Here is a 26,760-nt window from a genome sequence, read left to right as displayed (position 1 = left end):
TTCTGGAATGATATATCTACTGCTGGGATTGTACTCATTCACCACCGATCAATGCTGTGGCGGTGATCTTAGAGGGCGGGGATCGGATCGGACCGAAGTAAGATCTCTGCTACTGCATGTCTTCGGTATGGGCGACATACTCCTCCCAAACATAAGCTATATTTTGCATGCTTTGTTCTCTTTTAAAACCGTATGACTTTTGCTGCTCTGCATTACACTATTTAAAATATTGAAGTCTAAGCAGAATTTTCTGTCGGATATTGTTACTGGAACGTGAATTTTCTCAAGGGACTGAGCCCTAGGAGGTACGTGGCCGTTCGTCAAGTGGCTAGCCTAAGGCCACAAGACCAATTTTAACCAGCCTAGCCTGGTCCAAACTCAGATCAGTGCAATGGGTTTGGAGTCTAGTGATGAAAGTGATATAGATAATATTCATTTGGACTCATTTTTGCATCCAAATTTATTTGGATATGAATAAAAATTTGAGAATCCGACTAATATCTATATTCGTATTTATATCCGTAAAAAAAAATAGATATGGATATGGATAGATAACTATTCGATACTTATCTAAATATTCGAATCTATATGTAATCCTATATAATTTTATATAATACTTATTAATTTTTTTTTAAAAAATATAATTATATAAATTTATTATTAACTTAATTTTTATTATTTATTTAGTAATATTTTTGATTATGTAATCATAAAATATAATTATCTAACTTATATTCATAATTATGTTTATATTTTCGATATCTGGATTATATCTATATCCATTTAAAATAAATATAAATATAAATTTTTATATTTAAATAATATTTATATTTATATTATATTTATCAGATAAATGTAGATGCAGACACCAATATATCTGATTCTAGTTTTATTGGAGTCAGAGGTAGGGTACTAAATATTATTATATTATCGGATATGCTATATAGTTTTTTTTTTTCTTTTTTATGAATCTCCCTACGTTATTTTGGTGCTTAAAATAATCTTAAATCCCAGCCTACTCTATATTAGGGTGTTTGGTAACTGGAATGTTAAATGTAATTCCAAAGTTAGCGGTGCTTTCACCGTCGCCTGGTGGTGGTAGCAGCTCAAACAACCTATCGATAAGGGCGCTGGAGCCGACGACACCCACCGAGCCCGGATAGGCGATTAGAGCTTCTTCCCTTCAAACCGTAGTCCCCCTCTCTGGCCGGCCCCAATCAATATCTACAGCTCGGCCATGGCGAGTTGGGAGAGCGCCGAGCGCCAGGAAGAGGTGGTGGAGGAGGCGAGGGTTTGCATCAACAAGGCCCTCACTGACGACGAGCTCCGAGCGGTGCTGGCAAGGCTGGAGAGGGAGGAGGAGAAGGACACGTTCGGCCTCGTCTGCAAGCGCTGGCTCCGGCTCCAGAGTTCCGAGCGGCGCCGCCTCCGGGCCCGGGCCGGCCCGGCCATGCTCCGCCGGATGGCCGACCGCTTCTCCAGCCTCGTCGAACTCGACCTCTCCCAGTCCGTCTCCCGGTCCTTTTACCCCGGTGTCACCGACTCCGATCTCTCGGTTATCGCCACCGGGTTCCGGGGCTTGCGAATTCTTAATCTCCAGAACTGTAAAGGTGAGATCTTTTTCGACTTTGGAGGGGAAAAAAATAATTTTCTTCCTTTTCTATGCGATTTTGTAACTTTTCTCGGAATATTTTTCTGCTTCGTGGATAATTTTGATTGAGTTTGGAAATTTTGTGCGGTTGTCGTCGTCGTTGTTGATTGTGTTGATCAATTGGGCGATAAAAAAAAAAAGAAGGGTTTTTCCCCGTTTTGAGGCTTTGGACTAAGGTCTCGTTTATATATATATATATATATATATATATATATATATATGTTGCAGCCAATCCTCTCGTCGTCTGGTCGTCGGAAACGAGCACCTGCAAGGAAAGTCTACACTGATCGGAGATGTCTCCAATGGGGACCCTCCGACGGTCAAGTGAGAGAGGAGACTAGGCAACAGTAGAAAAAAATCTGGGGAGCTCAGCGAAAGGGAGAGAGAGAGCTAGAGAGGGAGGAGTTCAGGAATTTCGAAAGAACCTCCTCGCAGCGCTGTTGCCTTTCCCGTTTTATAGTAGGGTGCGGCACGGTGTCGCCATTAATAGTGCAGACAACTGGAGGAGTTGTCAAATCGTCGGAGGCTGTCAGAGTCGTCGCGGACTGTCAGGTCGCCGTGGGTTGTCAAATCGTGGGATTAATCTATGTCTTTGGCAGGACAATGTCCCCGGAGTGGCTATGCCGCATGTCTTTGTCAGAACGGCGGCCCTCAGCAGTCGTACGATGTTTGAGAGAGCCGACCGGCTGGGATGTCAGGTGAAGACCCAGGGATCCCCCTCCGACGGTTAGTCTGATGCGTTGCGAAAGTCGGAGGTCGGGCTCCGTCGTTCGGCCAGTCGGGAACGGAAAGGGTCTGCCCGACCGATATATCTTCGGTCGGACGGCGTCGGCAGTCGTCAGTCGGTAGAGTCGGACGTCGGTTGGGCGGGCCCGACGGTGAGTCGGTGTGAGAGGAGCCGGTCGGTATATCCCAACAGTTGCCCCCCACTCCTGAGTTGGATGACGTGCCAGCCAGCGTCCTTGCGCGGGCGGCGGCTTCGGACGAAAGGAGTGAATATCCATCGCATTAAGCTCCGACTCTGACGACCGTACCGTTGATCGGTCCGATGCCTGATGCCAGACGTCCCATCGGCGTCAGGCGTCCTATCGGGAATAGGGACCGCCGTTTCCGCCGTCTCTTCGGGAATGCGAACCGCCACGGCTTTTCCGCCATGTGGCGGGGGGCCATTGGGCCGAATCCGTTCAGGCGGATGGAGGCGATGTGGCCTGATCTGGGGGCAGGTGCGTCGAATCGTCGGATCGAGGGAAGGCTCAGATGCTGCCACGTGTCACGATCTGGAAGATTCTCGTTGGGCGTGCTTTCATCCCGGCCGTCAAGGGGCACTATATATACAGGGTCACCTGCATCCAAAATCCTACTTTTCAAACCTGTTGCCGAGATTCTAGCCGAGCGGTCCCTTGTCTCAGGTAGCTGCCTCCGCTTCCTTAGGGAGTTTTCTAGGAGCCTTCGTTGTCTTTTGTTTTTTTTCCCTTGCTTCCTTGAAAAGTCCTCGTCATCATTTTTTTTTTGACTTCAGTTCTAGCGTCATGGCCAGAACCTCCCCACGAGGAAGTCGGTTGGGGAATCCGACCGACGATTCTCGGTCGACCCCGGAGGTGGAGGTCTCTTCACTTTCGGGACCGAACGTTGATCGGCTCCGGGAGCAGTATTGCATCTCGGAGCAGTTTCGGCTGTTCGCCCCTGGAGCGATGGTCAGGTTAACAACCCGCCCGCGGGCCAGGTGGCTTTCTACGTCGAGGACCTCCGGGCCGGTCTTCGCTTTCCTATTCCGGAGTTTGTCCGGAACGTATTGGACTACTACAGACTGTGTCCGGCACAGCTGGCACCGAACTCAGTCCGACTAATAGTCAGCTTTGCTTTGTTGTGTCGGCTTTTACCGACCAATCCTCGTATTTTCCTCTTCCGAGCTTTTTTTGCTCTCCGACCCCACCTTAAAGCCCGAGGGTGGTGGTTTTTCAACCCTCGGAAGGTTCTTTCCTTTATCACTGGTCTTCTATCGTCGATTCATGGATGGAAGAACCAGTTCTTCTTTGTTTCTTCTCCCGTCCCTTGGGGGTTCCCTTCCCGCTGGGGGGATCCCCGAACTCAACCAAATGAGAACAATCGGGTGGAGGCCAGGGACCGAGAGGACTTCCACCATCTGAAGGACATCTCGTGCCGAAGCAGAGGGAGCTCGTCACCGAGCAAGCCCTGTATGATGTCGGTCTGAGCTCGATTCCTCGCCTAGGTCTGTTTTTCTTTTCTCTCTTTTTTTTTTTCGGTGCTGATCCTCTGTCGAAATTGCAGACATACCGTCGAGGGTGAGGTTAACGGAAGCTGATGTTCGGCAACACGTGGCACGGAAGAGGCCGGCGCATGGAGCCGAACCATCACGGCCTCCCAAAGGCCCCAAGTAGCATCGGCGGCGGCGGGGCGGAACCCGGCTCTGAACGAGCGTCGGATTGGGAGCCGATCATCGCACTGTCAGTGCCGACAGTGCCCACCGAAGTCCCGTCCGAGGAACGATCGACGAGGGAGCAGCCTCACCCGAGGACGGGCCGGGACGTCGAGGATGTGCCGGCCACTCAGCCGGCGGAAGAGGTTCGGGCAGAGGCATGCGAGCCCGATCAACCTGCGTCGGCGGCCGCCGTGCCCTCGGGAGGGACCCAGTCGGGCTCGAGTCTGCCCTCCCTTTTTGACGTCAGGGCCTGGATGTCTGAACGAGGGAAGGCCCGATGGCGCCCGGTGACGACAGGAGGTCGGCCGGCCGCGGTGCGTCGTCTGACTCCCCGTTTCCTGAAGGGGCGTCGGCCCTGGCCAACCACGACTTGGCAGGAGGCTATGCCAGGCGGTTATTCTTCCGGCCGATCATGAGGTCATGAAAAATCAACGATATCCGACATGCTTTCATCGTTCTACCCGACCATGATCCGGGTAAGCCTTTCTCCTTTGTTATTTTCGTCGTTGTTTTCTACAAGTTCGGCTTTCTGACGGTCGTCTTGTTGTTTGCAGCTGATTTACAATATGTCCGAATTGGAGGCCGGATATCGGAGATTCGGCGATCTCCGGACGGCCTGGAAAGATAAGGCCATGGCCGCCGAGGCCGACAAGGCGGTAATGGTCGATCAGCTGAGGCAGTCGTCGACGGGAGGCCCGGCTTGAAGAGGAGATCTCCCGCCTCACCGAGGTCTCCCGACTTAACGACGCTCCGGCTGCTTCGGAGACCAAGCTGCAGTCGGCTCGCGAGGACGCCAAGCGAAGTCCCGCACTGTTCGTCGGCTGCGTCGCGAGCGGGACGACTCCGTCAAGGAACTCAAGGCCGAACGTGAGCAGCTCCGGATAAGTTTGGGAATCTCGTCAGGTCGAAGAAAACTTATCCTCCGCCCAGGTCGACGCAGACATAGCGAGGGCGGAGGCAGAGTCGGCGAGAGAGGCCATAGGTCGGGCCGTGGAGGACTTCCGCGGCTCCGATGAATACCGGGAAGAACTTCTGGAGAGCGGCTTCCTCTCGTACCGAGTGGGGTACGAGGAGCTCGGGAAGCCATTCGAAGCCTGTATCCGGAGCTAGATCTCGGCAGCATCGTCCCTCCAGAGTCGGAGGGCCAAGCCGCGGGAGAGGTGGTCGACCCATCACCGGGAGATCGCACTGCTGTGGAGGAGGCCGACGCAGACCAAGCTGCCGAAGGCAATGCGGCTCCGACCCCCGACGCTACCTCGGCCCGAGCGGATACGCGACCGCCCCCGGACTACTCCCAGTAGAGGAAGCCGACTCCGGCGAGTAGTCGGAGCTTGTTCTATCTTTTTATTTTTGTTTAGTGTACTTGTAATCGGGCTTCGGCCCAATTTTGTAAACTTAGTTCAAATTTAAATGATATCGAAAATCTTTCAATCTTCTTTCTCTTTGTGTGTCTGAAATGCGTCTCGCATGTTTCGTCACACCCTTAGGCGTATAAGTCATAAGCCCGATGTAGCTAGCTAGGACGTTCGGTAGGATCCCGGTAACGATCCAGAATAGTCGGTAGCGCGCCATGGTAAAGGCAGAGCGAGCTCCGGCTTTTAGATCGGCCTCCCGACTGTTGTATGACCCGACAGTCGAGAGTTTAAGTCGAGCGCTCGTTGCCCAGACCTAAGTCGGGCATATTCGTCGAGTCGGGCGTCGCCCGTCCTTCGGGCGTAGCTCTTCGACTCGATCATTTAGTAGAGTCCGGTAGTTGAATAGTGTCTGGCACATTTAGTTGATGACAGATCGGTCATCTATTGTCCGGTTCTTTGTCGGGCGTATGTGATAAACGGTGGTAAGCCGAATATCCTTCGACCGGTCGTGGCCTGGTCGGTATATCGCGAACGCGACGTTGGTCGCATCGGCGTTTTGCCTTTCTTGGTCGGAGCCAAGTCGGCAAATTAGCCAGTCACCTTGCTCAGGAGTTGGCTGCGGAAGGGGCGTGGCTAAGACTTAGGGGGTTCCATCGCCATCGCCGGCCTTCCACCAACGTAGATATTTCGGTCGTCGCAAGAGTCCGACGCGCCATCGACGATTAGGTCGCAGATTTCCAATGGAACGCTGGGCCTAAGCCGTGGCGTCGGGGTTCGCACTACCAGCAAGCGCCGACGCGCCGTTGGAGGGTTGAGATTCTAAACTCCGAAGCTTTGAAGCTGAGTTTGTATTCCGAACAAGGGCACACAGAGTTTACTGGTAGTACAACTTCAAATTGTCGGCATTCCAAGTCGGAGAATGGTGCTTCCTTCTAGAGTCTCCAGTCGGTAAGCTCTCGGCCCGTAGGTGTCCGCTACCTTGTAGGGTCCTTCCCAATTCGGAGCCAACTTTCCCTGGTCTAGGGGCTTCGAAACTTCTGCCTTTTTTAAGACCAGGTCCCGGGCCTGAAAAGCTTCGGCTTAACCTTGGTGTTATAGTATCGGGCCACCCTCTGTCGGTAGGAAGCCATCGGAGTTGAGCCTGCACCGAAATTCGGGTAGGAGATCCAGGTCGGCTCTCCGACACTCGGAGTTGCCGGCTCTTGGTACTGCTCGACTCTAGTCGATGGTAGTCCGATCTCGAGTGGGATCATCGCCTCCGTTCCATAGGTCAAGTTGAAAGGAGATTCCTCGGTCGGGACATGGGGTGTCGTTCGGTACGCCCATAGGACGAATTCAATTCTTCGACCCAGAGGCCTTTGACTTCATTCAGTCGGATCTTTAGTCCATGCAGAATAGTCCGGTTGGTCACCTCGACCTCGCCATTGGACTGTGGGTGCCCGACCGAGGTCAGTCGGTGCGTGATATGAAATCTCGCGCAGAACTCTGGAAGTCTCGGTTGTCGAATTGTCGTCCATTGTCGGTGATGATGGTATGCGGTAGTCCGAACCTGAAGATGATAGACTTCTGGACGAAGTCTTCCATCTTTCGCTCAGTGATCTGCGCCAGAGGTTCGGCTTCCACCCATTTAGTGAAGTAGTCAATTGCGACGACTATGAACTTCCTTTGGCGGATGCTGGAGGAAAAGGACCGAGTATGTTGATCCCCCACTGGGCGAAGGGCCATGAGGCGACAATAGGAGTGACTTGGTTGGCCGGTCGGTGTTGTAGGTTAGCGTACCTTTGACATGGCTCACACCTTCGAACCAACTCGGCCGCATCTTTTCTCATGGTGGGCCAGTAGTAACCCTGCTGTAAAACTTTGTAAGCCAAGGATTTGCCCTCCAAGTGATTTTCGCAGATCCCTTCATGCACTTCTCTGAGAGCGTAGTCGCGTCAGTCGGTCCCAAGCATTTGAGCAAGGGAAGGGAGAACGACCTTTTGTAGAGTCGGTCATCCATTATCACATATTGGGAGGCCACCCATCGGAGTCACTTGGCTTCCGTGGGGTCTTCAGGGCTGGTTCCGTCGGTCAGATACCGAACGATTGGATCCATCCAGCTTGGTTCGGCCGCTAGTTGCAGCACCTCCTCGGTCCTGTCGATGCTCGGCTGCTCAAGACTCTCCACCAATGTCCGACCCAAGGCGTCATAGGCTGACGTCGCAAGCCTAGAGAGTGCATCGGCCCAAGCGTTCTCCGACCTGGGAATGTGGGAGATCTCGAAATACTTGAGGTGTGTCACGAGATCTCTCACCTTTTGGAGATATTTTGCCATGGTCGGGTCTCGCGCCTCAAAGTCGCCTTTAACTTGCCCATGATCAGCTGGGAGTCGGAGAAGACTCTGAGGCTGTCGATCCCGAGCTCCTTCACTATTCTCAAGCCAGCGAGGAGTCCTCATACTCGGCTTGATTATTGGAGGCTTTGAAGTCGAACCGGAGGGCATACTCGGTAACCACTCCCTTCGAGTTGGTGAGCAGGAACCCGGCCCCGCTTCCACGAGCGTTGGAAGCTTCGTCGATGTGCAACACCCAGGTGGCCCGGGGTCAGGTTCGGAGATTGCAACTTCTCCGGGGCTCCCACCTTCCGATCCTTGGTCGGTCGTCGGACACTCCGCAACAAAGTCGGCCAGGACCTGGGCTTTCAAGGCCGGTCGTGGTCGGTACTGAATGTCGAACTCACTGAGCTTCATTGTCCATTTCGTCAGTCGTCCTGATGTGTCGGGGCGGCGCAATATTGCCCTCAGGGGCTGGTCGGTGAGGACCACGATAGCGTGCGCTTGGAAATACGGACGGAGTCGTTGTGCAGACACGATCAAGGCAATATCATCTTCTCCATCTTTGAGTATCGAACTTCAGCTTCGTGGAGCACTTTACTGGTGTAGTATATGGGTTGGTGAATTCGGCTCTCGTTCTCCCGGACGAGCACTGAGCTAACCGCTTCTGGGGAGGTTGCCAAATAGAGGTACAGCGTTTCTCCAACTTCGGCTTTACAAGCAATGGCGGGGAGGCAGGTACCTTTTCAGATCCTCGAGGGCCTGCCGCACTCATCCGACCAAGAGAAGTCCTTCACCTGTCTCAGGGTCTTGAAGAACGGGAGGCATCTCTCTGCCGATCGAGAGATGAATCGGCTGAGCGCGATGATCCTTTCGTTAAGCTGCTGTACCTCCCTTTTGGTGTTCGGGTGCCGCATGTCGATGATTGCCTTTATCTTCTCAAGGTTAGCCTCAATTCTCCGCTGAGAAACAAGGAACCCGAGGAACTTCCCCGAAGTCACCCCGAAGGCGCATTTAGTCGGATTTAACTTCATCCGGTGTCGTCGAAGAGTGCGAAAATTTTTTCGAGGTCTTGGACATGATCTGAGGCCTGCGCACTTTTCACAAGCATGTCGTCCACGTACACCTCCATGTTACGCCCGATTTGGCCTTTGAAGACCTTATTGACGAGTCGCTGGTAGGTGGCCCCGAATTTTTCAGTCCGAAGGGCATTACCCTGTAGCAGTAAAGGCCCTTGGCAGTCACAAAGGCCGTGTGCTCCTCGTCTTCGGGCGCCATCCGGATCTGATTATATTCGGCAAAGGCATCCATGAAGCTGAGCAGTCGATGGCCGGACGTCGCGTCTACCAGCTGGTCGATTTTCGAAAGTGGAAAGCTGTCCTTCGGGCAGACGCATTTAAGTCGGTATAGTCGATGCAGATCCTCCACCTCCCGTTGGCTTTCTTCACCATGACAACATTGGCGAGCCAATCGGGTACATGGTTTCTCTGATGAAGTTCGCCTCGAGTAGCTTGTCCACTTCCTCGTCGATGGCTTTCTGTTTTTCAGGAGCGAAAGACCGCTTCTTCTGCCTCACCGGCCTCATTTCAGGATTGATGTTGAGTCGGTGAGTCATCGTCTCCGGGGGAATGCCGGACATATCTGTTGCCGACCAAGCGAATACGTCGGTATTGGCCTTCAGCAGCTCTACTAGCTGCCGTTGCTCAGGGTCGGATAACTGAGATCCGACCCAGACCACTCGTTCGGGATTCTCCGCTATCGGACGGAAACTAGCTGTTCGGCCGATTCGTCCCGTTCTTCCTCCCCCGCTGGTCCAACTTGTCGGCCGTCAGGGAGTCCTTTGCTTCATTACTTCGAGCAGAGATTTGGAAGCATCGCAAGCGAGCTGTTGTTCCCCCGCATCTCCCCGACTCTTTTTGGTCGGAAATCGAACCAGCAGGTGGTAAGTCGAGACTATAGCTTTGAGGGCGTTTAGCCCGGGTCTTCCAAGTATGGCGTTGTAGGCCGAAGGTACTCGGACGACCGCAAAGGTTAGGTGGACGGTGCTTTGTCGTGGTTCGGTTCCAGCCGTCACGGGAAGAGTAACTTCTCCTTCCACCATGACGGCTTCCCCGGCAAAACCCACCAGGGGCATGGAGACTCTTTCGAGCCGATCAGCCGACAGTCGCATTCGGGAGAAGGTCGAGTAAAACAAAACATTAGTCGAACTTCCATTATCAACAAAGATTCTTCTTACATTATAATTTGCTATTGTTGCCGAAACAACAACAGCGTCGTCATGGGGAGTTTGGACTCCCGAGCATCCTTATCTGTAAAAGTAATTACATTGTCTTGGCGTAGCTTCTTCGTCGGCTCTCCTCCATCAGTCGTCCCCGAGTCCAGTCGTTTGGAGATCATGTTGATGACCCGACTGTGGCCTGATTGTTCGCTACCTCCTCAGTCGGTTGGGGTCGTCGATCGGGGACGGGTCGAGTCGGTGGTTTCCTTTGAAATTTTTCGAGATACCCCCGGCGTATGAGGGCCTCAATCTCATCCTTGAGTTGGATGCACTGCTCGGTGTTGTGGTCGTGGCCCCGATGAAATCGCAGTACTTTCATCGGTCGAGGCCTTTTGTCTTCAAAGGCGGAGGCCGTCGCAAATATTCTTCCCCTTCGATCTCCATCAAAATCTGCGCACGAGAAGCAGAGAGGGAGTGTAGGAGTCATACCTGGGACGCATCGGCCTCGGACTTCGCCATCGAGGCGATCTCGGGCTCCGTCGCTGGGGTGAGACCTGTTTGTCGGTCGGAGGCCTGCTAGGCTCGATAGGGGCCCGACCTTTCCTTCGCTTCTCCTTCGAGCCCTTGGCCTCAGTCAGCATCGGTCGGAAGCTCCTTTGTCTGCGCGCATGTATTTATACGCGCGCTCCAGCAGTTCGGCGTATGTCCAGGGGAGGGTCTTGTCCAAGGAGTATGTAAATCGGGACCCCCTTAGCCCCCTCTTCATGGCTGAGATAGCCATGTCTTCGTTGAGGTCCGAACCTCGAGCGTGGCCGCGTTGAATCGCGTCACGAAGTGTCGGAGCGTCTCGTTTTCTCCCTGCTTGAGGGAAAAAAGGCTGTCCGAGGTTCGTGGAGGCTTTCGGCTGGTGTTAAAATGGGCCACGAAAGCATGTTCGAGCTGACCAAAGGAGTGGATGCTTCCTGAGCGGAGGTCGGAGTACCAGGCCCTGGCGGCCTTACGAAGTGTGGCGGGGAAGCCGATGCAGAGAAGAGCATCGGTCGCCCTTGGATCGTCATGAGAGCCTTGTAGCTCTTCAGATGGTCAACTGGATCGGTGGAGCCGTCATAGGGCTCCACATGGGGCATCTTGAACCGACTAGGGATCGGCTCGTCGAGGATGAGTCGGGAGAGAGGTTGGGCGGTCTGGAAGTCGACGTTGTTCGAAGACTTCTGCCCGTCCACCTGAAGCTGAGTGAGCCGACGGTCGATTTCTTCGAACCTGCGTTCGTAGTCGTCGGCCCGTCGGTGCTGGGAGACCTCGGGGGTGGGTCCCCCGACGAATCCGAGAGGGAGGCAGACGGTGTTCGCGGCCGCTTCTCCTTCCTCGCTCGTTCCAGCTGGGAAGGAGACGGTCGTCGGGATCGATGGGTGTCATGCCGTGGCCGCCTTTCCTCTCGGTGGGAGTGCTGTGACAGCTGCTCTAGAGGAGACGGAGACCGACGCGGGCGTCGGCGGCTGCTCCTAGAGGGCATCGGGTGTGCCGTCGGTTGCCCCGCCGGCGATTGCGGCAACCGTGTTGGTTGTTGTTGAAGGCTCTTGATTGCATCTGTCAGCACAGTCATCTGCTGCACGATCGCCGCAATTTGCGCCTCCGTGATCACCACAGGATGCGGAGAGCTGGGCTCCGCCATGGAGGGTGGAGAGGTCTCTTCCGACGGGAAGAGTGCCTCGCCGATCCGGTGGCCCTCGATCGCTGAGCCCGGGTTCTTGTCATTTCGAAAGAATTTTTCCAAGCTCTGTGGAGGTCGGACCAGTACGCGGTGGTCCCTGCCCCTTCCTGGCGCGCCAAAACCTGTTGCGGCCAATCCCCTCGTCGCCTGGTTGTCGGGAACGAGCACCTGTAAGGGAAGTCCACACTGACCGGAGATGTCTCCGGCGGGGACCCTCCGACGGTCAAGTCAGAGAGGAGACTAGGCAACAGTAGAAAAGAATCAGGGGAGCTCAGCGAGAGGGAGAGAGAGAGCTAGAGAGGGGGAGTTTAGGGATTTCGAAAGAACCTCCTCGCAGCACTGTTGCCTTCCCGTTTTATAGTAGGGCGCGGCGCGGTGTCGCCATTAATGGTGCAGACAACTGGGGGAGTTATCAAATCGTCGGAGGCTGTCAGAGTCGCCGCGGACTGTCAGGTCGCCGTGGGTTGTCAAATCACTGGGATTAATCTGTCCTTGGCAGGACAATGTCCCCGGGGCGGCTATGCGCATGTCTTTGTCAGAACGGCGGCCCTCAGCAGTCGTACGGCGTTTGAGGGAGCCGACCGGCTGGGATGTCAGGTGAAGACCCAGGGACCCCCCTCCGACGGTTAGTCTGATGCGTTACGAAAGTCGGAGGTCGGGCTCCGTCGTTCGGCCAGTCGGGAACGGAAAGGGTCTGCCCGACCGACATACCTTCGGTCGGACGGCATCGGCAGTCATCAGTCGGTAGAGTCGGGCGCCGGTCGGGTGGGCCCGACAATGAGTCGGCGTGAGAGGGGCCGGTCGGTATATCCCAACAATATATATATATATAAAGCCGATGGTTGTGACATTTAATTTTCGATTTGTTTCGGAGGTTTCATAACGGTTGTTGGTGATGACGGTGATACAACTGGGTGGAAGTTTACTTCCTTTAAAAAATAAGGGTCAGAACTTAGAATCGAAACACTTCTTTGGTTGTGCCCTTTTGAGGCTACTTAAGAAAGAGAATAGCATTTTTTTCCAAGTTGCTCCACTTTATTATAATATTGTCTTGGTACAAAGGGTGAAACTTTAATTTGGTTGTTGAATGGTGCTCGTTGCATTTTGTTCTAATATGGTTTGAATATCTGTTGTTGGTGGTTATTGATTATTTAAATGTAAATGATGCAGTTGTGGGTTAGAATTATGTGATGATATTTATTCTTTGCTTTCTGGAGACTGTTTGTATGGAAAGATAATGTTTTTCATTGGGCTCTGGAATCTGAGTGGTGATTGCATTCTTTTAAGGTTGTTGATGTAATTTAGTGAAAATATATTGCCCAAATGATATTATCGAATTGTAGCTCATTCATTTGGATTTGAAGTTGACTGTCTTTTTAGACAGTAAAATATTGTTGTAGAATGAGTATCTCCTTTTTACTGAATGATCAGAATCTATGGAACGATTTAGTGTGAGGAATTCTTATTGATTTTTTCCATGAGATTTAGTTTTGTGAAACTTTTACTCTGCTCTGTAGAATGTTACAAGCGTAGCATTTTTCTCTAGTAACAGAGGGAATTGGTAATTGTATAGAGGCAGAAATCTTCTGTTTTTATTTCATGAAGTCTTTTTATAGGACCGCTTTGCTTCAATGTACTATTGCAGAAACACATTTCTGATTCAAGTTCTCTCTCACAGACACACTCTCTTTTTTCATTCGATACATTTGTTCGATTGTGTTATGGAACTTAACGAGTTAGCCAGAATCACAACTGTCTTACACTGTTAACTTGTAAGTCAATATCATGGTCAAAAATTTAACCAAAAAAATAAGAGAAGAAATTCTTCTTCTAGGCCAAATATTTATTTATATTCATTAGTTGGTCTTCTCATGGTTCTGAGGAACTAGCTATAATGCGTCGTTTCTGTCTATAATAGAAATCATGTTTGTGCCGTTGGACAGGTGTTACCGACGCTGGGATGATAACACTGGGAAATGGCCTTCCGTAGCTCCAGTCCTTGGACGTTTCATACTGCAGAAAACTTACAGACAAGGGTTTGACAGCCGTTGCACTGGGTTGTTGCAATTTGAAAAGGTTTTACCTTGCTGACTGCAAATCCATAACACATGATCTATTGCAAGCTTTATCCAGGAGCTGCTCTCACCTAGAAGAGCTAGGACTAGCAGGATGCAACAGGATAACTGACTCTGGGCTCTCAATTCTTGCCAACGGCTGTCGCTATTTTAAATCTTTGGATGTTAGTAAATGCAGGAAGATTGGTGATTTGGGAGTCTCGAGAACTGCCGAGGTCTCTTCATCATCTCTAGAGACCCTAAAGCTGTTGGATTGCTACAAAGTTGGTGATAAATCCATGTTTACATTGGCTAACTGCTGCCATAACCTTGAGACCCTGGTCATTGGTGGATGCCGTGATGTTTCTGATGAATCAATAAAATCCCTAGCAGTTGCCTGTGGTGCAAGCCTGAAGAACTTACGGATGGATTGGTGCTTCAACATCACCGATTTATCCTTGAGCTACTTGTTGTCAAATTGTAGATGTCTCGTGGCTCTTGAAATTGGTTGCTGCGATGAAGTAACGGATTCAGCATTTCAGGCACTAGGAATGGGAGGATTTGAGTCCAATTTAAAAGTCTTGAAGGCCAGTAACTGCCTGAGGATCACAGTCACTGGGGTAGGCACAATATTGCAGTACTGCAAGTCAATGGAGTATCTTGACCTGCGGTGCTGTCCAAATGTTACAGGGCTTGGTTGCAGCAAGCTGGGTTGCGGTTCCCAGAATGCTGTAGGCTTCTTTTGAAGCCGGACCAGAATAATGGGAGGCTCTCTGCTGATGGTCGTTCATTTGCAAGGTCATGTCATAATCAGCTATCAATTGTTAGCAGCCAAGTGAGAGCAAGTACTCTGGCCGGTGCTGTGAATTTGTATCATGTTTCATCGATATATATTGCTCGTCAATGTTTGTGATCGGAACACATGAATGCCTCACTGGATTTGTGTAAATATAGATATGTGGATGCTTTCACGGCCGACTACTGTTTATGTTGATCTGTGACATGGAGGATGTGTGAGAATAGATGGGAATAAACATAGTGGCTCTACGTAATACATATGCACATCATACCTCAAAATTCAAGGGTGTTGGATGGATGTTTGGTCATGACATCATTTTTCAAGATCTTTTTAGTATCACACGATGCAGCAGGAAGAAAAAAAAATAAAATAAAAATAATCAAAATACGTAGATCAGTCACAAAAAGGTTCGTCTTCATGGGGCATGTAAATTTCACTATGAAAAAAATTTTACAAGAGGAGATCACATCTTTAATCTTCGTACACTCAATTTTTCTCTCACAAAAATTTTTCTCACAAAAGCTTTTTCTTTTGGAAGATCTTCTGAACGTCTGAAGTGATCGTTGTCCAGAAGTTCTGCTCTTCTTCCAGCATACGGCTCTCTCTTTTCTTTCGAGTTCTGATCTTTGTGCCACACGTCCACAGGCCTTACAGGCTTTCGTGAGAAAAATCAAGCCACCATCCCAAAATCGAGCCACCACAACAGCCCATTATTGAGCATCAGGCCCTTTAAAGGTCTTAAAACCCTCTTAGAAATTGATTAGGACTCTTAATCAAGGCAAAAAATCATTTCGAATCGTTGGATTATGATCGGGAGTCATCTACACCATTCGATCATACGTCGGTCAATGGAACAGTACTGTGAACCACGTGAAACGGATGGAAAACGATCCTGTGGTCCATAAACCCGTTCGTGGACCATCCGGTCCATCTTAGATCGAAAATCAAGCTGCTGAGCCCCCTGCATGTGTGCACGTGGGCCTGGGCTGGCCCGCGCCTGCATGCTCGAGCTCGAGCCGTGCCCCGCATGCTAGCCGCGCACGATGCACGGCCGCTTCGTCGGCCCGGTACCGGCCATCGACGGTCCTCCACCGCCTCAAATTTCGTGTTGACTTCAAAAGATCGTATCTCCTCTGTCCGAGCTCCGTTTGAGGTAATCTTGATCTCGTTGAACTCCATTTTTCGTTGTAAACCTCGCTGTGGGCTCAATATGGATCGAATCTCGAGGCATCAAATTCTAACAATCTCCACTTCGACTCGATATTCGACCTTCTTCTGACATTAAGAGCTTCTGGATCTCCTCACCTCCATGTCCTGGGGCAATCGCCTGCTGATCATAGATGGGCAAACATGGGAGTTGAGCCAGACCACTCAATCCCATCTCCATCGTATGCTGTGCTCCTCCTGACCTGAGACCTACTCGGGGCATCATCCTGCGGCAATAGGAATCTCACCTTGCGACGTCACCTCTCATCCTTCTGAGTCTCCTGTCTCGTGCTCGATCCACTTCCACTTGGAGCTCTACCTCGCTCTAGGCTCTACCTGGCTCCCGAAGCTCCATCTCGCACTAGGCTCCCTACCAGGTAATAATGTCCTCTACTCCCCTTCTTCTCCTCCAGCATAATCCTATCGCCGTGTAGCAACCTCAGAATTTCTCTACCAGCTATTATCCTGTAGCCTCTCGAATCTAGTCTGCTAAATGAGATAAGATTTCGCTTGAAATCGGACATGTATCGGACCTCCCCCAATCTCTTCACTGCACCATCATATGTCCTCCAATTGACCATCCCAATGCCTTTGATCGCACAGCTCGATTTATCCGACAGATATACAGTACTCTCACTGTTCTCCAAAGAGTCAAACTACTCTTCTCTGCAACATACATGATGGGTGCATGGAGAATCTAATGTCCACTGCTGGAAAGAAATAGATACCTCATCAGATATCTCCAGGACATCTTCCTCTGAATCACTGTTGGCCATCGCCACAGCAGCCACCATCCGATTTTTGAGTTGAGGGCAATCTCTGGCTAGATGCCCCAACTCCTCACATCGGTAACACCTGATTTTGCTCAAGTCCCTCCTGGACTTGGACCGCCCTTGTCGCGATCTCCTGTCGCTCCATCTACCACCTCCTGCTCCTTCAGAAGCCACCAAGGCTGAGCTACCATCACTTGAGCTCGAAGCCGGCAAAATTCTCAGCTCAGGCAAAGCTCTACTCTAGGGCTCGGGTCACTAGTTACATTGACATGATAGGGCTTAAGCTGGACCGGCGATTCCCCCTTTTCCATTGAAGTAGGGAGGGCCCCCTTCCCCACCATTCCGACCTATTAAGGGTTCTCCCTCTTGAGAATCTCATTCTGGAGTATCACCGTGGTGACTTCGTCCATCTTGATAGTACTCTTCCCCACTAGAAGATCAGTCATCAAGGACTCGTACGAAGGGAGAAGCAACGCCTTCAAAACCAACACCCTGGTCTTCTCCTCAACATTCTTGCCAACACTGAGGAGGTTGGTGAGGATCTTCTAGAAGTGACTTAGATGCTCCTGCATCCTCTGTCCCTCGGCCATCTGTAGCTGATAAAACTACCTTCAGAGGAAGAGAGTGTTGGTGAGAGACTTCGCCATGTATAATTGTTCGAGCTTCGATCACAGCACCGTCGAAAAATTCTCGCTCAGCACATGGATCACTACCTCATCTGCTAGGTACATGCAGATGGTACTCACCATCTGCATCAGTAGCTGTTTCCAATCCCGCACCTCTATGGTGGTCGGCTTTTCATCGCACAAGAGAGCATCGATCAACCCTTGTCGGATGAGCACATCCTTCACCTTTACCTACCATAAGGAGAAATTGCTCTTACCGTCAAATTTGTTGATCTTCATCTTGATTGATTGTCTTCTCCATCTTCAGTCTTGCTTACCATCGCTGCAATCTGCATCCTTGTACCATCTTACTCTGATACCACTTATTGGGTGGATGTCTGGTCAGGACACCACCTCCCAAGATTCTTTCAGTACCACACGATGCAGCAGGAAGAAAGAAGAAATAAAATAAAAATAATCAAAATACGTGGATCAGCTACAAAAGGGCTCACCTCTACGGGACATGCAAACTTCACTATGAAAAAAAAATTTTACAAGAGGAGATCTCATCTTCAACCCTGGTACATCCAATTTTTCTCTCACAGAAAGTTTTCCTCACAAAAGCTCTCTCTCTTAGAAGACCCTCTGAATCTCTGAAGTGACCGTTGTCCACTGTCCAAAAGTCCTGCTTTTTCTCTCCCAGCATATGACTCTCTCTCTTCTCCCTGGTTCGGATCTTCGTGCCGTACATCTACAGGCTTCACAGGTTTCCGTAAGAAAAACCAAGCCGCTATCCCAAAACCGAGCCACCATAACAGCCCACTGTTGAGCATCAGGCCCTTTAAAGGCCTTAAAACCCTCTTAGAAACTGATTAGGACTCTTAATCAAGGCAAAAAATTATTTCGGACCGTTGGATCATGACCGGGAGCCATCCACGCTATCCAATCATGCGTCGGTCTACGGAACAATGCTGTGGACCACGAGAAATGGATGGAAAATGACCCTGTGGTCCATGGACCCATCTGTGGACCATCCAGTCCATCGTGGACCGAAAATCGGGCTGTTGAGTCCCCCACGTGTGTGCGCTGGGCCTGGGCCAGCCCGCACTCGCGCGCCTGGGCTCGGGCCGCGCCTCGCACCTAGGCCGGCCCGCACGCCCGCCCGTGGGCCGCGCCCCGTGTCGGGCCGAGCGCTGCACGCTAGGCCACGCCCCGTGCGCCCAGCCCGTGTTTGGGCCGCGCTCCACAGCGCACGGCCGTCTGCCGCTCCGCCGGCCCGTCGCTGGTTGCCGGCGGTCCTCTGTCGCTTCAGATTTCGTACCGATTTCAAAAGCTCGTATTTCCTCTGTTGGAACTTCGTTTGAGATGATCTTGATCTCGTTGGACTCCGTTTTTTGTTGCAAATCTCGCTGTGGGTTCAATATTGACCAAATCTCAAAGCATCAAATCCTAATAAAGAGCATTGATTCCACAACTCGCAGACAGAAGAGACAGACTGGATGGGCTGCAACGTTCGTTGGTCCAATATATATGCTTTTTGTGCGGCCTATCGTGACGTGCAGATTCTGTTTAAAACTTCTGATATGAATTGTTTGACTTAAGATGGGTTTTGTTATCCTACAATGAACAGCATTTTTGTCCAGTCTTGGATCGTAGTCGGCATAAACTGACAAGAAAAACGATGGAGATCTTCCGATATATCACCACATAGCTGGCATGACCCCACCAATCTCGGTTGCCATATTGCGGCGTCACACCGGTATACTGTGAGGTGAATAAATGGGTGATTGGCAGCAGTATCCAGCTGAGGAACTATACCAATATTTTCTGGAAGTCTATTTCATTGTTAAGAAATCCACATATATTTAGGTTTTTTTTTTTTTGGGGTGAGATGGTTAAGTGATATAATCTTTTTATGAATACAGCACAATGCATTAAAGCATAGTAAATCCCAGAGTGGTGCCGGGTCTGATGTGGTAGAGTCCTGAAGAATTAATCCTATATGGTTGGCTACCTATACTATGATCCAGTCTGCAGCACTTTTGGTCTTTATAAAAATATGAATAATCTTGAAGAAGTATAATATAGATATCGTCTCTTTATATATGTTAAAACTAGATGTTGATGATTCTAATTGACAGTAGGAGTGGCAATCAGATCGGGTCGGATCATAAACAGATCGGATCAGATATGGATCGAGTCAGAAAACATCAAACCTGAACTCGATCTGTTTATTAAATAGGTCAGATTTTCAAATCTGAACCTGATCCATTTACTAAATATATCATCCGATCCAATCCGATCCGTTTAACCTGTTTAGAAAATAGTTAATCTGTTTAATCGATCCGATCCAATCCATTTAATCCATTTATCATTTAATTTGTTTATTAAACAGTAAATCCGTTTAACCGATTTGATCCAACTCATTTAAGTTGTTTAATAAATGAACAACCTATTTAACTGATCTGATCCAATCCGTTTAACCTGTTTTTAAATAAGACAAACATCATAATTCATAAATAGCCAGCATATTTAATTTAAAACAAAATATACCATTTCAAGCTAAAACACATTATCCTTAAAGGAAAACAAATGTTGCTACTGTTTAACATATAATCACTTTAAATAATATAAAGCATGAGAAGAAAACCTGCTCAAGAATTAAAAAAAAATATGCCAATAAAACAAGTAGTCATAGTGTTTTTAAGTCCAATCTCATATCATGCATGAAAGTATGAAATCTGTAATATCCTATTGTAGAACATAAAATACATATATCAAAATATTAAGTTAATATATTACTATAAATAATATCAGAATTCAAAATATATTTTCAAATTACAATCCAGTGATGATAAAGAAGATAGCAACACTGCAATAGTAATTAATCGAAGATGCTCAAGGCTCATGTTGCCCATCATCATAGTTCATAGAAGCTCGAGGTTGATTTCTTAGAAGGAACTCATCCTGGTTCCTGCATGAAAAATTTGTATTTTAGTAATATTCAATTGAGTATATAAAATATTGATAGAGAAAAAGTGAAAGATACAAATATGTGATACAACTTCAAACACATGGATCTGCTAATCCAGATTCTCATCTATCTCAAAAATGATAATAAGGTTGCTGCATCTGAAAAATATCAGAATAGTAAAGAATGGAAACGAAAAAATCCATGCATATTTAGAAAAAAAAATGAGGCTCAGATCTGATAAAGTGATAATTAATCCATAGCTGAATCAAAATGACTACAATCGGTTGCCTATAGAAGAAGGCCATCTAAGATTGTTGCCGCTAGAAATAGTTGAGTCATCAAACATATATGCAAAAATCATCATAGCCTTCACAATACATATACATGTCAAAAAATATGAACAATGTAGTCCAAAAAAAAATGCATAATCATAAAACAACTTGTTTAACTGATCCAACCCAACCCGTTTAACATATTTTTAAATAAGATAAATATCATAATTCACAAACAGTCAGCATGTTCAATTCAAAAAAAAATATACCATTTCAAACTGAAAAGTCTAGAAACACATTATCCTTGAAGGAAAACAAATACTGCCACTATTTAACATATGTCACTTTAAATAACATAAAGCATGAGGAGAAAACCTGCTCAATAAAAAAAAAAATTGCCAGCCAAGCAAGTAATCACAGTATTTTTAAGTCCAATCTTATATCATGCATGAAAGTATGAAACCTGCAATATCATATTGTAGAACATAAAATACATATATCAAAATATGAAATTAACATGTTACTGTAAATAACATCAGAATTCAAAACATATTCCCAGATTACAACCTAGTGATGGCAAAAAAGATAGCAATGCTGCAACAGTAACACATATAGAAGATTCAAATAGGATACAATGTTAACTCTAAGCTAAATCCCATCACCAACAATATTTTCAAATTAAATAAATAGTAGCGGTTGCCTATATAAGAAGGCTCAGATCCGATAATTAATCCATAGCTAAATCAAAACGACTATAATCGGTTGCCTATATAAGAAAGCCATCCAAGATTATTGCCGCTAGAATTAGTTGAGTCATCAAATATATACCCAAAAATCATCACAGCCTCCGCATACAAACTTTAAAACAATCTCAAAATTGCTTAAAACGCAAACAAGTATCTAAAATTTTAAATAAAGACAGCATAACAACATCCATTGTTCTTAGTCAAACAAAAATAAAAAAAAAAGTTCCAAACAAAACACAACATAACAAGATAATATGTCCAAAAAATATGAACAACACAATCCAAAAAAAAATGCATAACCATGATTCATCTCATTATGGGTTGGAAAATATTGACCGAGCCTTGAGTTGATTGGGCTTCATTGATGGAACTAGAGTTCATAACATCTTCTACAATCTCATTTAACTCGGGTTTCAAAATATCTATATTGAAAGATTATAATAATTAATAATAAACTCATTCAAAATATATAATAGCAATACAATGATTAAATATTTAAATTATATACCTTTCTTTCCAAATATCTAATCTCGAGTGCAAATCACAGCCTCAGTGACATCTGGTTTAAGTAAACTATGATACTTATCAAGTACCTGCCCACCAATACTAAAAGCAGATTCAGAGGCAACTGTAGATATTGAAATAGTTAAAATATCATGTGCCATGAGAGAAAGATGAGGATATAAAAAATGATAGATTTTTCAAAATTTAAGGATGTCTAAATTGAACTTTCTATCAACTCTAGGCTCATCTAAATATAATTTCAATTCAGACTTCTGTGCCGCAGTCACAAATTCAAAGCTTTCAAATGTATCAAAATCTTATAATATTATAAAAATAAAATAAATTATTTATTAGAACTAATATCATGTACAAGATAATAAATTTATTTTGATAAATAAAAATTTATATTACCTTAAAAATATCTACTTTTCTACATGGCTCAAAAGTCTCACAAGAAGTACCACTATCAATGTTTGCATCAATTAATGTACCAATAGCTGGAGTTTTAGAAGAAGAAACTATATACTGATTAAAGAGAGAAAACATACAATCACAGATGTAGACAGTCTCGATACACCATATCCATACAACTTTCTGTAATAATACTCTACAAACTAATCACAGATGTGGACGATCTCGATATGCCATATCCATACAACTTTCTGTAACAATACTCTACAAACTGAAATTTATATCGAAGATCCAAAATAACTGTCATGGTTAAGATTAAACAATGATCTGATCAATATTTTTTAAATTTTTTATACATTTGTCCTGCCATTCGTTACATGAAAGTATCTACACTCTCTATCTCGTCTTAAAGTGAGCTCAATCAAAAAAATATGAAGAAAGTATAAATTTGCTGTAGTATACTTAACTCCAGAAAATACAAAAGTAGCATCATAAAATACACTCAACAATTTGTTAATCTTCACAATTTTGTCTCAATCTTCTTCAGATAGAAAATGCTTGTAATTGGTGTCACTTAATTTCAAATGAGAAAAAGCACGTCGATAAGCAAAAGCACTATCTAGCATCAAATAAGTTGAATTTCATCTTGTGGGAACAGCTTGCCTTAAACCTTTTCTACTTTCCAAAGATATTTATCTAACACATTTCAAAAATTTTTATTTTCGAACTTGTGAACCTCTCACATATTTAACATTTCATGAACCTTGTAAATAGATTTATCTATCTCCTTTAATCGCTCTTGTATAATTAAATTAAGAATATGAGCATAATATCGAACATGAAAGAATTCACTATTTGAGTAAAGTGTATTTTTTAAATTAAGTTGGATCTTTAATATATCAATAAAAATATCATTGACTGATGTATTATCCAATATCATACAAAATAACTATTTTTCAATTCTCCAATCAATTAATGAACCATAGATCATTCGACATAAAGATATGCCATTGTGTGGAGGAGGCATGAAACGAAAATTAAGAACTTTCTTTTGCAACACCCATTCTTCATCAATAAAATAGACAATTAAACATAAATACCCATCAGTGATAATAGAGGTCTAGAAATTTGAAGTCAAGCTTATCCTAGTAGAAATTGAGTATAGCTATAATAATAATTTTTTTAATACAATTTCAGCATATCTGTCTTAACAGTATTCTTTGATACCAACTTGATATCCTCACAAACATAAATAAATAAAGATCTAATACCTTCATACTCAACAAATTGAAATGGTAGATCATGCTTGATAATTGCATATGTCAACAATTCATGAAATTTTTTTGGATTAAATTTACTAGACTGCATTGATATGGATCCTTGAGATTGTGATAAAATCATCTGCCCTACATCATGATTCTTCTTACAATTCTCTATATACCGTTTCAAATTTTCAGTCCCAACCTTACCATCAAAATGATATTCTATGCCATACTTGATGCATTTACATTTTTTTGTTGCTTTATTTATTTAAAAAATTGATAAACTGATGAAGTTAACTTTCTTTTACATTTACCAGTGGAATCACCAATTGTAGCTGTATTTGAAGCTACAGGTGCTAATTCATTGGCACCATCATCATCACTTTCCAGATCTAAATTGACGATAGGCTCTTTATCCATTTATATCATATAATGAAAGCTTATATTAACCACAAAAAAATTTAAAATAGTTAGAACATTAAAAAAAAGAAAAGGGAGAGGAGGCTCAAATTTAGTATTTCAACTATAACTAAATTAAAACAACAGCAATCGGTTGCCTACAGAAGAAGGCTATCCAAGATTATTGCTGTTAGAAATAGTTGAATCAACAAAAAGATATTTCAAAATCATCATAGCTCTCTACACAAACTTTAAAACAAACCTCTACACATAGGCCATACTACACACTTTGACATTCAGCATAAAAAATAAAAATCAAGAAAATCCCAAAATATCAGAAAATCAACACCTTATACTTTAAATTACAGCATCAGAAAATAAAGTAGCAAAGCTATGAGTTCAATCTATATCCAATGCCATTGAACAACCATATTGTCTGAGAACAATGAAATGAATAGCCATATCCAAATGCTAGATCGAACAGCCATATCCAAATACCATTGAACCCATAAATCAGAGCAAAATCAAGAAGAAAAAAAGAAATGACTACTAAAAAAGACTAAAACCCCTAATTTAAACCACTGGAACAAAGCGAATTCCAAATAATAGACCAGATCGCTATGAGATCCCAAAAACCCTAACGTAAATCTAAAAAAAAATCAAAAATTCGATATATAAATGAGACATGCAAGATAATATTTATTAAATAAATCATAGGAGAACAATGATCGTCTGAGAGTCAGATCGAACAGCCATATCCAAATGCCATTGAACCCATAAATCAGAGCAAAATCAAAAAAAAAAAAGAAATGACTACTAAAAAGGACTAAAACCCTCAATTTAAACCAGCCGAATAAAGAGAATACCAACTAATAGACCAGATCGCTATGAGATCCCAGAAACCCTAACGTAAATTCAAGAAAAAATTCAACTTAAGAACAATCGTCGGATCTAGATCGAATACCAACCCCAGATATCGGAGAAAAATACTTAAGCTTTGGATCAGCGAAATCTCACGATTCCTCTGAGTTAGTCATTATCGTGTTGTCGCGCATCACGATGGCTAAAGATGGAGGTCAGGTCCCGATCGGTGCTCCCGTGAGGGAAGATCGGGGAGGAGCAGCTTCTAAGGGAGAAGGTTGAGGAGGAGGAGGAGGAGGGAAATACCTAAGCTTCGGACCAGTGGAATCTCACGATTCCTCGAGTTCCCTTCAGCACGACCGCGAACGAAGAGAAACTGGTAGTAGATAGCCACCTATTGCCGATGGTGGAGAAGATAGTGGGGGATCCTGGGCCGAGAGGAGGGATGGGATGAGAAATCCTAGAGGAGGGAAGGCGAAAAGCTGTGGAAGCGGAATCGATCGAACGGCGAACGAGTGGATGACCGAAGAGGCGAAGAGTAAAAACTAAAACAGTTTACCCTAAGGCCTGAGGAGTAAAGGGTAAAGAAAAAAATATAATAGGTTAAACGGGTTATAACTCGACCCAACCCGATCCATTTATTAAACAGGTTAAATGGGTTAAACGAGTCAGTTGTCTGAAATCTGAATTCGATCCGATTATTAAATAGATTAAACAGATCGATCCGTTTACGATCCGAATCCGTTTAATCCAAACCCAAACCTGTTTAAGATGGATCGAATGCGGTCGGATTGACGGATCGGATCGATTTTTGTCATCTTAATTGGCAGTGGCCTCCAGCAATCAGCTGACCATCATTTTTGAGTCCCAATAGATTGAAAAGATTTTCGTTGCAACGGTGGTATTATGTCAAATTTATAATAATCTAATTAAAAATTAAAAAAATATAAGATAATATGAAATATCAACATAAAAATTGATGAAATATAAGATAATCGATGAAATATAAATATTTTTATTAAATTATAATATATTTGATATTTATTAAATTAATTATGATAAATTTGACATGATGATATTATTGTAATTAAGTTTTTTCTCAACGGACCGCAGATAAAATAGTTATTGAAAATTTGTAGTTAAGCTGCTCTATCGCGCCGCATTAATAAATGTGTGAGATTCGCTGACATGTGAACTAGTCCGTGGGTTGCACGCCCCGCCTTTGAAAGGCGGTCGCTTGTTTCTCACTTGCCCATCTGGTTCAGCTGTGAGTAATCAGTTGCCATTGTAGACCTCCCAGCATCATCTCAGACTTGACAGGAGGAGGTTGTCTTCATCTTGACGTCTCTTAATTATGTTTCCGGACAAACTGTCAAGTCTCTGCTCCATGTGGATCGATCTGTCCCGAATCTGGCGGATCCAGCTTTATATTATTCGAGGAGATCACCGTCAATATTTCTGCCACCTTCGCGACAGTAGCTGGGAGAGCTTCAAGCTTTATATTATTCGTGAAGGTGATTCAACAACCACGTTGGCTTTGATCAAGAGTCGCACCGAGTCGGCTCGTCCATTTTCCCAAGGCAACGGCTTTTGGCATCCATGTTGTGCCACATGTCATTTCTATTAGCACACAATTGATGAGTCCGTCTAGCTCAGTCGATAGAGCGCAAGGCTCTTAACCTTGTGGGCGTGGGTTCGAGCCCCACGGTGGCCGCTTGAGAATTTTCCTAGCAAGAATTAAAGTTTTTTTTTTTTTAAAAGACTATTATTCTTTGGGACACAGACCAGTGACTATCCTATGGATTTTCTTAACTCAAGCTTACTATGCTGGATATATATATATATATATTTCCCACTACAACAATGCCGTATTATTACAAATCAATTAAAATTTTATTTTCATTATATAAGCAGTGGATTGTTTAATTAGCTAACCACTAGAGTGATGGCATGGGTGCCATTCTTTTGTAAGACACAAGTATAATTGCATATCTTAACATCATTGCAAGGTTACCACCTAAATAGAAGAGGAATTTATATAGTTTCCGTATAGTTCAATAGCCAGTGAGTGTGATGCCTAACCTCAATTATTGCTATGAATATATTTCAAATTTTTAGAAATAACCAGTCCTCTCCATGGAAAACACTTTGAGCATTTGAATAATTCTACAAGGGCACTTGTGGGCTCTTTTTTAACTCAAAGGTTGA

The 26,760-nt window shown here is 45.6% G+C and overlaps 1 protein-coding gene, 1 non-coding gene and 1 pseudogene across 2 annotated transcripts; 2 read left to right on the top strand and 1 right to left on the bottom strand.

Annotated features, from left to right (window-relative positions):
* Positions 1–1,040: 1,040 nt before the first annotated feature.
* Positions 1,041–14,741, top strand: LOC109506416 (uncharacterized). Its single transcript, XM_073245538.1, is given in 3 exon segments — positions 1,041–1,610; positions 13,630–14,442; positions 14,445–14,741. Coding segments are annotated over 3 exon segments (1,395 nt in total). The 5' UTR covers positions 1,041–1,237; the 3' UTR covers positions 14,654–14,741.
* Positions 14,742–21,421: 6,680 nt separating this feature from the next.
* On the bottom strand, positions 21,422–22,970 carry LOC140852539 (zinc finger BED domain-containing protein RICESLEEPER 2-like; annotated as a pseudogene).
* A 3,223-nt stretch (positions 22,971–26,193) lies between these two features.
* On the top strand, positions 26,194–26,266 carry TRNAK-CUU (transfer RNA lysine (anticodon CUU)). The gene has a single exon. It is a non-coding gene; the product is annotated as a tRNA-Lys (tRNA).
* Positions 26,267–26,760: the final 494 nt, after the last annotated feature.

This window comes from Elaeis guineensis, chromosome 11 (genome assembly GCF_000442705.2).
Source record: "Elaeis guineensis isolate ETL-2024a chromosome 11, EG11, whole genome shotgun sequence".
Classification (NCBI taxonomy): Eukaryota; Viridiplantae; Streptophyta; class Magnoliopsida; order Arecales; family Arecaceae; genus Elaeis; species Elaeis guineensis.
Note: the sequence above shows the minus strand (reverse complement) of the source record. Positions and strands in the feature narration are given on the sequence as shown.